The sequence below is a fragment of the Pteropus medius genome, unplaced genomic scaffold (genome assembly GCF_902729225.1).
Source record: "Pteropus medius unplaced genomic scaffold, Ma_sr-lr_union100, whole genome shotgun sequence".
NCBI lineage: Eukaryota > Metazoa > Chordata > Mammalia > Chiroptera > Pteropodidae > Pteropus > Pteropus medius.
This window is the reverse complement of record NW_024350397.1, coordinates 3,532,508-3,547,706: the sequence shown is the minus strand read 5'-3', so window position 1 is coordinate 3,547,706 and position 15,199 is coordinate 3,532,508. Positions and strand designations below refer to the sequence as shown.

General features: G+C 37.2%; 1 protein-coding gene across 4 annotated transcripts in view; it reads left to right on the top strand.

The window, feature by feature from the left end:
- Positions 1-2,634, top strand: part of EPC1 (enhancer of polycomb 1) — a 94,850-nt gene extending 92,216 nt beyond the window's left edge. For 2 of the 4 annotated variants that reach the window (XM_039839761.1, XM_039839758.1), the window contains one exon: positions 1,260-2,634. In XM_039839761.1, the coding sequence (XP_039695695.1) occupies positions 1,260-1,332 (73 nt within the window). In that variant the 3' untranslated portion in view covers positions 1,333-2,634. The remainder of the gene's footprint in view (positions 1-1,259) is intronic. The other 2 variants (XM_039839759.1, XM_039839760.1) reach the window with 2 other exon arrangements.
- Positions 2,635-15,199: the final 12,565 nt, after the last annotated feature.

Below are 15,199 nucleotides of genomic sequence, written 5' to 3'. Positions count from 1 at the left end.
AACTTTTAATCAAACCATTATTTTCTATGCTAACTTGTCTTCTTGGGTTTCAGTAGACAGTTTAGAATGTTTGCTCAGGCTCCATTCTATTTTAAACATTAATGGCAATTAAAATCCTGCTGTTGACAAAGTACTATGGGAGAAACAAAAAGAGATAGATTAGGAGTTTTCAGTTTAGTTAGAAAACAAACATAAAGTGTGAAAAGTTAAATAATGGTAATTGTAAATAATAGGTAACAATCATTCTAGAGGTATCACAAAGCATTATATACGTGTCCAATTAATTGTATAGATTATGGCTGTAATTTCTGTATAAGGAGACATCTTTTCATGCCGGGGGTGTTCTGGGAATGTTCTACAAAATAAGATCAGATATGTTCTTGGTTGGGCAGAGAAAAGGAAGACAGTCGGAGAAATATAAATGTGTTCCGAGGTTAACAAGTAAACTAGTTTGTCTAGAGATTTGGGAAAGTTAGTTGAAGTCGGAGTAGGAGAAGGCCAGACTGATATTTAGAGGTCCTCAGCTGACAGTGGCCCAGAGGGAGGAGCAGGGTTTGTAGCAACAGACTGCAGCCTTTAGTTTCCAATCCCCATGCATTCCTGTCTGCTCAGTACTAACCCATTCTTATTAGTGTCCTGAGTCTGGTCATACCTAATCAGTCATAGTCCTTAAATATATAATGCATGGTTTTCATTGCTATAGAACTATAATCATGGGATACTCATGGCATATGGAAAACTTTTTATATCACTTATTTTAATCCCTTTGTTTCAAAGATGAAAAAACTGAGGTCCAGAGAGGTTAACTGACTTCTCTAAGCACACTCAGCAGCCTCGGTACTAGCACAGCTGAGACCCTGGTCTTCTGGTGCCCAGCTCAGTCGCTCTCCTACTCATCTACGCATGTAGAACCTGACAGGAAGGAACCTCAGTCATTGTGCCTTTTTTTAAACTCTTGTGACTATTTGGGGGTTCTTTCTGTTTTTAACATGCAGGTTCCTTGGGCACTACTGCAATTCAGTTAGTAATATGTTCAGCGTGGAATTTATAGTGGGATAAGCCTGACTTCTGGTTGTGTGTTCCTGATAACGAACTATAAAGGTTCATATTCCTCTACCCGAAATTTTGTCTCAAAAGAGTCAAACTTCTTCCTATTAAAAATATTTAAATTTTTTATTGGGAAGATAGCCTTGATTTGTTAAATTTGTATTTGTTAAATTTGTTGCAGAAAAGTAATTTATCGAACTTTATTTCAACAGGGAAAATCATGAATCAGAAAAGCCAGCACTAAACAACATAGCAGACAATACAGTAGCGATGGAGGTCACGTAGCTTCCTCGGGAATGGGACTGGAACCTGGGGACTTGATTAGGTGCTATGCATCAGTAGCATTTTGAATGCAAGGGATGATGGAATGCAGCACATGCGTTTCTGTGGCAGCTGTGGGGACTTGACAGCAATGCTCATCTCTCATGCTTCAATTTTTCTTTTCTTACTGTTAATAGGAAAAAATCAACATCTGTAAATTAAGAATACAGCAATTATCTGTACAGTACTGCATATTTGTAATACCCTTGTATATATGTTACTTGAATACAGAAATGTTCATTTGTGATGCTTTGCACTTGGGGGTGGGGGGTGGGAGGGAAATAACAACAAAGAGTGTGAGATGTGAGATTGTATAGAGATGAAGTGTCATCACATCATGTGCATGGTGCGGAACCTGCTGTTTTATCTATTTATTGTGCCGTGTTTACAGTTTTTGTACACTGTACCTTCATCGGTTCCTGTGCTGTAGTAAATGTGTTAGGTAGCTGTGGACTCCTTGGTATTTTGTAAATGGTATAACATAACTTGGTTCCCTTCCGGGTCCCTGAGTTTTCTGTGTATCATGTGAAAAAAAAATGGTGACATACATACAGAATTTTACAAAAAAAAAAAGGCATCAGTTTTAAAAAAAAAAAATGGGGAATGTACTGTTAAATGGGGATCTTCCTGGTCTACTACCATTAGGACAAGTAACAAGCTAAAAATGAAGTCTCCTGAATCTTCCCGTCCCCACTTGCCCACGATGCTGTGGGCAGTTTCTGGTACTTAAAGCACTAATGTTATGTTGCTGCTCTACAAACAGCCTAGTAGCCCATTTCCTTCCACACCAAAAAGTGTTAAATCAAGTATGCAAATGGAGTCCTTACAACTGGAGTTTATGTTGTCTTGCCCTTTTTTTAGCACAAAAAAAATTGTACTTTTTTATTGTCGAATTGTTTAAAAGACTTCATTCTTTACTTGTTCTTACAAAAAAGGATATAAGGGAGAAGAATGCAGTAATTGCTGTACGTGCATCATCATTCCAGTTTCTAAAAACAGCCAGCCAGCTCTTTTCCTTTTGAGACTCTCCAGAAGGCTGCAAGGCCAGAACCACAAATATCGGGTGCCTTCCTTTGGAAATATTTGACCTCTCTTCTGTGAAGAGAATGGTACTTAACAGACTACTGCTAGTGCTTTGTCAGTACCGAAGTCTGAATGCCCAGTCCAATGGCATACATTACCCTTAAGGTTTTTAATCCCACCTGGAAAAAATTGTGATAGAATTCTCACAAAATAAACCCAGGGCATTACATGTTGACAAACTAATGTGTAGTGGTCTTTTGCTTTTATTTTTACCCCAAGATTGTGTGACTTTAATTAAAGTAATTTGGTAAAGAGGGACATGGGAATGATAATGATGTCTTTAAGTTTATTTACAATTACTTATTGAATGATTACTCTCAGACTGTTTTCATTCCTACAACGGTGGAAAAATTCCTGCCCTCGTGGAGTGTATAATCTCATTGGGTGATAAAAACAAAATAAGTAAAACTTAAATTGTATTATAGTAAATGTTAGGGGGAAAGTACAGCAAGGAAATGAGGGGAGCAGTGCCAGGATGGGGTGAAGGGTGGGCAGGGAAGGGCTGACAGAGATGGTTGCATTTGATCAGCAATGTGAAATTGGGAAGAAAGCCTTACAGGCAGAGAGAGTGAGTACAAAGATTCTGAGGTGTGGCTGTGCCTGGTTCGCTAAAACTACAGCACGGTGGCTGGTGCAGCAGGAAAGAGAACAGCGGGGTGGGTCAGGGAGTAATGGGGAGCCCGCTGGTGGGGAGCCTGCTGTTGGAGGGCCCGGGAGGTGATGTTAACAACTTTGGCTTTTCCTTCACTTGAGAAAGGAGTTTGGAAGAAAGGAATGATGTGACCTAAACAGGCCTACCCTGGCTTGGGTGTCCAGGGCAGACTGCAGGAGGAGCCCAGTTAGGAAGCAAGTTGTAACAATCCAGATGAGAGACAATAGTGACAAGGAGGTCATGACAAGTAGTTAAGTTTTGCTTGTATTTTAAAGGTCGACCCAGCAAACCGCTCACTGAATAAATGCGAGGTACATGAGAGAGACGATTTTAAGGATGACTCCAAGATATTTAGCCCGAGTATCTGGCCACAGTTCAAAAGCACTGTGCTGAGGAGTGGGTTTGGGGGAAGCTCAGTTGGGACTGTTTGAGGTCTCCATGACACATCCAGCTGGTGGTGTCAAGTAGGCAGTCGTATATAAAAGTCTAAAATTTGGAGGAGAGGTCTTAGCTGGAGGTTAAAACTTCAGTCATCTTTATAGATGAAGTTAAAAGCCATGAATCTGGGCAAGATTACCAAGAGAGTGTGATAAAAATCTTCACGTAATAAATACAGCGATCCCTGATTGGATGTTTTAGAGTTATTCTTACCTTTAAGAGAATTCCTTTTCTCAAAGGGACAGACTTTCAATTCGGATAACGACCTTTGTGTATTCTGTTCTATATTTATTAAGGAGAAAAGATAAAAATGTGCCTTTCAGTTCTGGTGACTGGTTAGTATGACTGAAAATTTAAAATGTTGGTTTAAATGCACTCAGGAATAATTAGGATTAGGATTTAAATTTCTAAATGAAACCTACCAGATAGAATACGGCCTGGGCCCCCAAAGCACCTAGTATTCCTACTGTTCACAGGCAAACTTATAAAGGATTGGGGAACAAGAAAATGAGTCCTCATCAAGCATGCCCAGTTAGGAATTGAAATGAATTGCATGGGGGTCGTGAAGCAGCAGCTAGGCAAGTGATGATCAGCATCCATGTAGCACTTACTCTTATTTGACCATACCAACTCAGATGCAGAGAAAATACAAGTTCGTATCACTCACATTTTAAAATAAGGAAATTTACCCAGAACAGTCTTTGGCTTGTAAATATCTTGCCATTTTTCCAAATACTCTGCTACCAATGTAAAAACAATGCAAAAGCAATTAAAACACTAAGGTCTTAGGGAAAGGGAGAAATAAGTTATCAGGGGAACTTTGACATAATCTAGTTAGTAACTCCCATTTATTGAGTACTTACGATGTAACATCCTATGCATAGGAATTATTTAATCCTCACAATAACCCTTTTAAGTAGATACTAAGATTATCACCATGGTGTAGGTGAGATTCACTCAAGATTATACAGTAATTGACAGTCCAAGATTTGAACTCATCTGCCAGATTCCAAAGCTGCCGCTGTTTGTATCCACATACTTAGTGAATAAGCCTGGAAACAGGTTTCTAATGTAACTTCTTAGTAACCTTCATTCCTATTGTTTTCCAATTTTGTCCATTTCATGAGCAGAATCCCTAAAAATTTCCCAAACTGTGACTTTCTACCCTATGTATAAATTCTGTTTTTCCAAAAGGATAGCATTTTCTGAACTCCAAATTTAGGAGTTTTTTCATGAATATTATAACAATGTAGAATATAGAACAGTGTTAATGTATGGTATGTTACAGACAGATAAACGTGATTTCTCACTCCTCACTAATACTTAGTAGAGCAGATCTACTTCTTTCTATTTTACATATTGATATTCTATCTAAATTCTTTAAAAGAAAGAATTCTGCTATTTTTGAAAAGTTTGAAAGTAATTAGCAGTAGAGAGATGAATAGACAAATTTCACATTGATTCCACAACAAATATTAACTATGCCAGGCACTACTGCAGATGTTGGGGGACACAGCAATCAATGACTGAAGTCCCTGCCTTCATGTAGCTGATATTCTCTAGAATATGCATTGAAAAATAGGCTAGGCAAAATTAAATATTAAAATTAGAATTAACATTAGATAAAATGTCTAATAGAGTCATCTTACTTGAGATTTTTTAAATTATTTGTAACACTTATCCAGCTTTGGAAATTATCTGTGAAATACATTATTGCAAGAACCAGGCAACAATTCCAGGATCTTCTCACGAGTATATATTCTGAACAAATTAGGTACAAAAGCCAAAAAAAAAAAAGTTTCATATAGACAAAATATAAAACTGCATTTTGAAAGAGAATGCAGTCTCAGAAAATGATCTATGTAGTTCTATAAAACAAAAAGGGATTGGTATTATATAGATCATTAGTCTTTACTGAATAATTTATTTCTGACCACATGTATTAGTTTCCTGTGGCTGCACTAATAAAATAACGGAAATGATGACTTTAAACAAATAGTTGTGAAGTTTAGAAATCCAAAGTAAGTTTCACTGAGCTGAAATCAAGGTGTGAGCAGGGCCATGCTCCCTTTGGAGGCCCTAGGGGAGAATCTGTTTCTTGCCTCTTCCAGCTTCTGATGGCTGCTGACATCCCTTGGTGTATGGCGGCATCACTCCAAAGTCGGTCTGTCTTCACACTGCCTTCTCTGTGTTTGAAAACTCCCTCTGCCTTTCTCTTACAAGGATACATGTGACTGCATTTAGGGCCCACCCAGATAATTCAGGATAAACCTTTCAAGATCCTCAGTTTAATCAATCACACCATTTGCCATACAAAAGTAATAGTCGCAGGTTCTGGAGATCAGGACATGCAATCATTTTTGCCATTCAACCCACTACAGCACAGTGCTTACATGGCTCCAAATATTGAACCAAAAGATACTTTAAAAATAAAAAAGAAAAGCACAAATAGTTTATCTTTGTATGAAACCATTGTTATAAGTAACTGGATTTTTTTTTTTTTTAATTCTGTTTTGTCTACCTCAGAAAAAAATTATTAGGTTTCCAGAAAAAGCATCCATAATGATCATGGAGGTAAGAGAATCGTATTGTGGATAGATTGAGAACATTTCTCTAGTCTGGAAAGATGAGATAGAATATGGCTAAAGTCATTACAAAGGATGTACTTAGAGTGATCATTGATTTTGTTCAAATATTGAAATTCTAGAAACGAGATCACCCCAACCCATCCACACACACACAGTAGAGCTTGGGAAAAAATTTATGGTTGGTGGAAGAACTATACAAGTTTAGAGTGAATTTAAGGTATCAACTGTGCTTGGAAGTTAGATAAAAAGTTCACAACAGGTTTAATGTTTATAATAAAATTGATATGCTGTTATGGTCAAACTAGGGATTCTTTAAGAAAAATCTTACTTGCAAACTAGCCATTATTAAACCAACTCTAATTTCCCTTAGACCAGGGATCCCCAACCCCCGGGCCACTGACTGGTATCGTTCCGTGGCCTGTTAGGAACCAGGCCCCACAGCAGGAGGTGAGTGGCAAGTGAGCCAGCAACGCTTCATCTGGATTTGCAGCCAGTCCCCAGTGCTAGCATCACCGCCTCAGCTCCACTTCAGATCATCAGGCATTAGATTCTCATAGGAGCACCGATTCCCGGTGCCAAAAAGTTGGGGACATCTGCCTTAGACTAATCTGATTTGACTCAAGTTAGATTTTATTGTTTATCATTTGTGCTCTTGACTAAAACTCCAAGCCTGTGCTCTTCAATGTGCTAGCTACTAACCTCATGAATACTTAAACGTAAATTAATTATAATTAAATAAAATTAAAGATTCAGCTTCATAGAGACACCAGCCACATTTCAAATGACCAAAGCCATTTGGCACAGTGGCCATCATATTGGACAAAACATTCACTGCAGAAAATTCTATTCCAAAGCTGTATATTGATCATTTCTACTTGGATGTCTTCAACGCACTTCAAATTCAACACGTTCCACACTAAAGTCAACTTGCCTCTTCCTCCTCACCCTTAAAAAAGAATCCACATATGCAAATTGGTTCTTCTCTAATGTTCTGTACCTTAAACAGCACCACAATTTACCCATCTTACTGAACCAGAAACCCAGTCATCCTAATTTTTTTTCTTCTACCTAACCTCCCACATCCATCAGGCAAAAACGGTTTTTTTAACTTCCTGTATGTGTTCAATTGGTATACTTATTTCCATCTCCACCACAGCCACTTTCATGCAGGCCACCATAATCTCTCTTTCAGAATACTGCTACAGTTCCCTAACTGCTCTCCTGCTTCCAGTCTTAATTCTAAACCTTTCCCCATCTCATTCTGCTGCCAGAACATTCTTTCTAAAACTCAAATCTGACTGTTAATTTCATGCCCAAAACTTCACATGGTTTATAAAGACCATGTTTGGTCACTTTCCTCTTCACATATTCAAGCCCTAATGACAGCTAACATTTAGTGAGTACTTATTAAGTGTCAGCTTTGCCTAAGCACTTCATTTGCATTATCTCATGTAATCCTCATAACCAAGGCCATTGGTATGGTTGTATAGGTTATGCTACTGTTAACTATGTGGTCCTATATGATGGCAAAACAAAACAAAACAAACCCTCCCGACTTATGGATGAGAAATCAGGTAGGATGTAACTCCAAACTATTATAATTCCTGAGTCCACATAGGTAAGTAAAGGTCATAAGCTTAAGTAGCAGTTAGCTTCGGTGAGGACAAGTGCAAAGTACTGTGCATTTGTGGATGAATAATGCAAACCACATATAGACGATTGGTTATTCAAAGCTGGGTTATCAAAACCACAGAGGCTTTGCTTCTAGGAAAAAATATTCCCTCTTCCTTCATGAGGTTGAAAAGTGGAAGAAATTCTCACAACTGTGCCCCCTTTTGTAAAGTAAAGCAATAAATCTTTGTGTGACTTGTCGGCCATTCCAGGAAACATTTATGCCTATGCATAAATGACATTTAACAGTGTGATTATTCTGAATTTTGGATGTATACGAAGAACATTAGAAATGATAAACATGTATGTACATATAAGAACGTTTTCCTGTTTAGTCTTTTTAAAAGATAATTGACTTTTGAAGCAAAATAATAATGTATTATTGTATTATAAGGAGAAAGAAAATATATGACAACTGTAGCACAAAGGTCAGGGAAGGGAGAGGGCCTAAGGAAGTTGTATCATATCACTTGAAGTTAGGCTATAAGTTAAAGTTGTAGACTATAAGTCCTAAAGCTACTGCTAAAATAATAGTTGTAGCTAATAAGCTAAAAAAGAAGATAAAGTAAAATTATAAACAATATTTTACTGACCCAAAAGAAAGCAGAAAAGAAAAAGGAAACAAGACAGAATAAATGGAAAACAAATATAAACGTGGTAGATTTAAACCTAACCACAACAATAATATTATTAAATGCTAATGGTCTAAATGACCCAATTGAAAGGTAAAGACTGTCAGATTATATAAAAAAAGAAAAACCCATCTATACACTGCTTCCAAGAAAACCACTGTAAATCAAAGACACAAATAGGATAAAAGTTAAAGGAGGAGAATGATATACCATGCCAACACTAGTCAAAAGACTTCTAGAGTGGCTATATTAATATCGAAGTACATTTCGGAGTGAAGAATATTACTAGGGATTAAAGAAGGTCATTTCATAATGATAAAAGGATCACTTTATCAAAAAGACATAATTCTGAACATTTATGCATCTAATTATGGAAATTCAAAAACATGAAACAAAAGTAATGGAATTGAAAGGAGAAATAGGCAAGTAAACAATTACAACTAGAGATTTCAACACCCCTTCTCAATACTTGATAGAACAAGTAGACAGAAAAGTGAGTGAGAACTCGACTAGCACACCATTATCAACCGACTTGCCCTAACTGATATTTATAAAACTCTGTCTAATGACTGCAGAGTGCACATTTGCTTCAAAGGCACTTGAAACATTTACAAAGATATACTATATTATGGGCTATAAAATGTCTCAATAAATTTAAAAGGATTTAAGTCATACAAAGTATTTACTCTGACCACAGTGGAAGTAAATTAGGATTATTAACAGAAAGAGATCTAGAACACCCATAAATATCTGGATACTAAGTAACAAAATTTTAAATATCAGAGTCAAAGCAGAAGTCAAAGGAGAATTAGAACATATTTTACAGTAAATGAAAATGGGAGTACACCTATTAAAAGTGCGAGAGATAGCTAAAACAGAGCTTAGAGGGAGATTTATAGCAAAATAAAAATAAATGGCCTAAATCTTCTTAAGAAACTGGAATAAAAAGTGCAATTTAAACCTAAGCAAGAGAGATTCGAGACAGCATAGAATGTAGAGGCTGTACACACCTCCTCTAGTGACCACACCAAAATTATAACAAACTACAGAGCTACTAGTACACGCTGTCGCCAGAGGTCTGCTGAACAGAAGCCCTATAACTAGGTCACCTCAAATAACAGGTCACCTCAAAACGGTAGGTGGGGTGGAGATGTGAAATGACCTGGTCCCACAGCCATGAGTGGCAATCGAGAATTGGCAGGGCTATCTTGGCTGCAGAGCCCCCTTCACAACCTGAGGAGCGAGGGTTCTGGCCCCACACTGGGCTCCCCAGCTCAGGGTTCCAGTGCCAGGAAAAGAAGGCCCCACAACCTCAATCTCTGGCTGTGAAAACCATCAGAAGTTACAGCAGAGTGAGATGGAGCTGCGGGAAGTGGAGACCTTCATCTTAATGGGCCCACACCCGGCCTTACTCACTGACACTCGCTCTGAGCTCCAGTGCTAGGGCAGCTACTTGAGGGGTGCCAGGGCCATACAGAGAGGCACTGAGCTGTTGGACTTCATGGCGAGGACTGGAGGGGTGTCTGGCTCTTGGACAGAGATGCACGCGGAAGCCATTGTCCTTTTGGTGAGCCCTACCCCCATCCCAGCCTGCAGACGCAGGCTCCATCAACCTGGATAATACAGGTTGCTCCACCAAGAGGATTTCCCGAGGCTCCGCCTCTCCCAACTTGTGGGCCCACCCAAGCCACTTCCACTGATTTATTCCATACAAATGATCTGTCTTGGCCCCTGCTGCGAACTTTCATAAAATCTCTCAAAGGCTCACAAAACCCAAAGAAGCAACGACTGGCCTCAGCATGCCCTGTACCTCTTGCTAAGCAGGCCCAAATCCTGCACTTGTGACAGCCGACCTCGGTTTTGAACTTGACCCCTCGAGGTACCTATAAACCCAGCACGGGTGGCAGCCATATGTGGATTGCTTGGTGACTCTCACCAGGTGGCCCTAAGGTGCACAGGCTGAGACTGAACTTGGCCTACAGCTGGGCCCCTCCCAGGTCTGTGTCAGGGAGCCCTACAGCACACCTACAACATAAAGTCACTCTACGAAGACCAGGATATTTAGAAGCCCTACCTAATATATAGAAACAGACACGAGGAGGCAACCAAAATGAGGAGACAAAGAAGCACATCCCACATGAAAGAATAGAACAAAGCTCCAGAAAAAGAATTCACCAAAATGGAGACAAGCAATCTACCAGATGCCAAGTTCAAAACATTGGTTATAATGTCAAGGAACTTAGGGGACAAGTAAGTGAACTCAGTGAGAACTTTAACGAAGAGGTAAAAAACATAAAAATGGAGATGGAAAACATAATAGGGAGCCAATCGGAAATGAAAAATACAATATCTGAGATGAAGAGTATATTAAAGGAAATCAACAGAGCGGAGGAAGCAGAAGATTGAATCACCGATACAGAGACTGGGACACCAGAGGATACCCAATCAGAATGGCAACAAGAAAAAAAATCCAAAATAATGAAGGTAATATAATGAGCCTATGGGATAATATCAGACGTAACAACATTCACATCATAGGGGTACCAGAAAGAAAAGAAGAGTGAAGTTGAAAACCTATTTGAAGAAATAATGATGGAAAACTTCCCTCACCTGGTGAAGGAAATAGACATACAACCCCAGGAAGCTCAGAGAGTCCTATAAAAGATGAACCCAAAGAGGCCCACACTAAGATACATCATAATTAAAATGCCAAGGTTAAAGACAAAGAAACACTCTTAGCAGCAAGAGAAAAACAGTTAATTACCTATAAGAGAGCTCCGATAAGACTGTCAGCTGATTTCTCAAAAGAAACGTTACAGGACAGAGGGCTTGGCACTAAATATTCAAAGTGATGAAAACCCAGGATCTACAACCATGATTACTCGATTCAGCAAAGCTATCATTTAGTCGAAGGACAAATAAAGAGCTTCCCAGACAAAAATAAGCTAAAGGAGTCCATCAACAGCTAGCCAGCATTACAGGAAATGTTGGAAGGACTTCTTGAAGAAGAAGAAGAAAAAAATCGTAGCAAAAATATGATTAAAGATTGGCAATAACTACATATCTATTAATGAGTACTTCAAATGAAAAAGAATTAAGTGTTCCGATCAATAGAGAGGGTGGCCGAATGGATAAGAAAACAAGACTCTTACATATGCTGCCTACAAGAAGCTCACTTCGGATTAAAAAGACACTCACAGACTAAAAGTAAGGAGATGGAAGAAGATATTTCATGACGGACCTGGAGGGTAGTGTGCTGAGTGGAGTAAGTTAGAGGAAGACAAATGCCATGTAATTGCATGTATATGTGGAATCTAAAGAACAAAACAAACTAACAGAAACAAACTCATAGATACAGAGAACATTTCGAGGGTTACCAGATGGGAGGGGGTATTGAGGGAGTCGGTGAAAAGAGGGGAGGGGACTGAGAAGTACAAATTGGTAGTTACTAATAGTGATGGAGATTGAAAGTGTAGAATAAGGAATATAGCCAATAATATTGTAAAAACTATGTATGGTGTTAGAGGGGCACTAGGTTCGTTGGGGGTGATCACTTTGTGAGTTATATAGATGTCTAATCACTATGTTGTACACCTGAAACTAATATAGTATTGTATGCCAACTATAACTGAAAAATAAAAAATTATTATTATAAAAAAAAACTAAAGCAGACAGAAGAATGGAAACAGTGAGGGTCAGAAAGGACGATTTTTAAAAAGTAAAACAATAAAATCAATGAAAGCAAAAGCTAGTTCTCTGACTAGATCGATAAGATTGATAAACTTCTAGTCAGAATAATTAGAATAAAAAGAGAAAATACAATTTACCAAATCATGAGTATGAGAGGAAACATCACTGCAGATTCTACTGAAATTAAAATGATAAGGAAGCTTTAAAAACTATATGCCAATAAATTTGACAACTTAGGTGAAATGGAAAAATTCCTTAAAAGGCACAAATCACCAAAGCTCCCTCCAGGAGAAACAGATGTTTAAAAAAAAAAAAAAAAATTAAACTACAATAAAAGACTACAGACCAATGTGCTTCATGAACAGTAATACAAAGAATTTTTAATTTTTAGCAAATCAATTGAACGATATATACAAAGGAGCCTACATATAATTAAGAATCACCCCAAAAATGACTGTGTGGCATATCTAGGTGACTAATACCTGAGATGCTTACATAGTATTGCATGGTTGAGCAACATTGTAAGGCAGCTGAAATTTACCCTAGGCTTCTAAGGGAGTGTGAATAGAACTCAGATGGAGCTCAGAGTTGTAGAGCCTCTGCGTTGAAAGATAAGGAACACAATTATGTATCAACAACCAGGGATCAGATGGGGCAACGTATACCCTCGCATGTGCCAATGTGTGATCGGATGACATATGAAGTCCAGGCAGTTCTGGTTCAAAATCTGGCTATGCCACAACTCTCTGTATGACTTCATATGAGTTACTCAACCTCTCTAGTCTTTATCTCTAAAATAAGGAAAATATTAGTACCTACATTGTTGAGAGAATTCAACGAGATCCTGAAAATATAGTATTCACTCAGGCTGACATTAAAAAATAAAAAAGATAAAAATATAGTGCCTTCCCCTAAAAAATAACCAAATTTCATGCTGTCAAGATGATGCAGTCAAGTGGGAAGTAGGAAAATAATTCACAGCTTAATACTTGTTCTGTTTTTTTGTTTGTTTGCCAAATAAGTTGACATACAGATGTACCCTTCATTTCTTGCTCTTCCTATTATTATGAGAAATTAAGTGAGACTCTCAATTCACTACAGCCCAGATTGCAAAAGGAAAAGAGATATGAAAAGTCTAGCCAGCAATATGCTGGAGCCAGCTCACATCGAGTCATTTGTTAACTTTTCAGAAATTTTATGAACTGATTTTTAAACAGCCTTATTAAAAAGTAAAAATATAATCTTACAAGTAAATAAATTATATAAAAACAAAGGTAATAATACAAAAAAGAGAACTACAGAACAATATGCCTGATGAATATTAATGCAAAATCTTCAACAAAATACTGGCAAACAAAATTCAACAGCACATTAAAAGAATTATACACTGTGACCAAGTGGGATTTATTCCTAGAATGCAATAATGATTCAACATACAAAAATTAATCAATATAATACAGCACATTAACAGAATGATAGGAAAAACCCACATATTCATCTCAATCCATCTAGAAAGAGCATTTGACAAAATTTAATACCTTTTCATGATAAAAACACTCAACAAACTAGGAATAGAAGGAAATTATCTCAACATAATAAAGGCCTACATGACAAGCTAAAGACCAACATCATGCGCAATGGTATAAGACTGAAAGCTTTTCCTCTAAGATCAGAAACAAAATAAGGATGCCTGCTTTCACCACTTCTTTTCAACAACATAGTACTGGAAGTCTTAGCCAGAGTTATTAGGCAAGAAAAAGATACAAAAGACATGCAAATTGGAAAGGAAATAGTAAAGTTATCTCTTTTCACTGATGACATGACTTTAGGTGTAGAAAACCCTCAAGATTCCTAATAAACAAATTTGACAAATTTGTAGTATGCAAAATCAACACACAAAAAGTTAAGTAGTGTTTCTATACACCAACAATAAATAATCTGAAAGGGAAATTTAAAAAATAATTCCATTTATAATAGCATCAAAAAGAATAAAATATTAGAAGTAAACTTCCCCAGGGAGGTTAAAGACATATACTGAACCTACAAAACATTTTGGAAAGAAATTAAAGAGGACACCAGCGTACGGCATAGGGAATATAGTCAATAATATCGTAATAACCTTTGTGCAATGACAGATGGTACTAGACAGCATGGCGATCACTTCATTAGGTATTTTAATGTCGATTAACTGTTGTACACCTGAAACTAATATAATATTGTATATTAACTATATTTTAATAAAAATATAAAAAAACAAAGACACCAACAAAGGGAAAGACAGACTGTGTTCATGGATTAGAAGACAATATTGTTAGGAGGTCAGTTCAACCCAAACTGATGTATACATAGACTCAACATAATCCCTATCAAATTCCCAATGGCAATTTTGCAGAAATAGAAAAACCCATCCTAAAATTCAAGGGACCCTGAATAGCCAAAACAATCTTGAAAAAGAGCAAAGCTGGAGGTCTCACACATCCTGATTTAAAAACTTACTACCAAGCTACAGTAATCAAAACAGCGTGGTATTGACATAAAAACAGACATAAAGACATTATAATGAGATAGAATAAAGTGCCCAGAAATACTCACTTATATGGTCAAATAATCTTTGACAAAAGTGCCAATACCATTCAAGAGAGAAATAATAGTCTCTTGAACAACTGCTGTTGGGACTTTACACCATACATAAAAATTAACTCAAAATGGATCAAAGATCTAAATGTAAGACCTAAAACTATAAAACTCTTAGAAGAAAACATAAGAGAAAAACTTAATGATATTGGATTTAGCAATGACGTCTTGGATATGACACCAAAAGCACAGGCAACAAAAGTGAAAATAGATATATTAAACTACATCAAAACTAAAAACTTCTATGCATCAAAAGATATACTCAGAGTGAAAGACAACTAATAGAATAAGGAAAATATTGCAAATGGTGTATCTGAAAAGGAATTAATATCAAGAATATACAAAGAACTCTTATGACTAAGCAACAACAAAAAATGAATAATCCAATTAAAAATAGGCAAGTAGCTTGAATAGACATTTCTCCAAAGGAGATATACAAATAG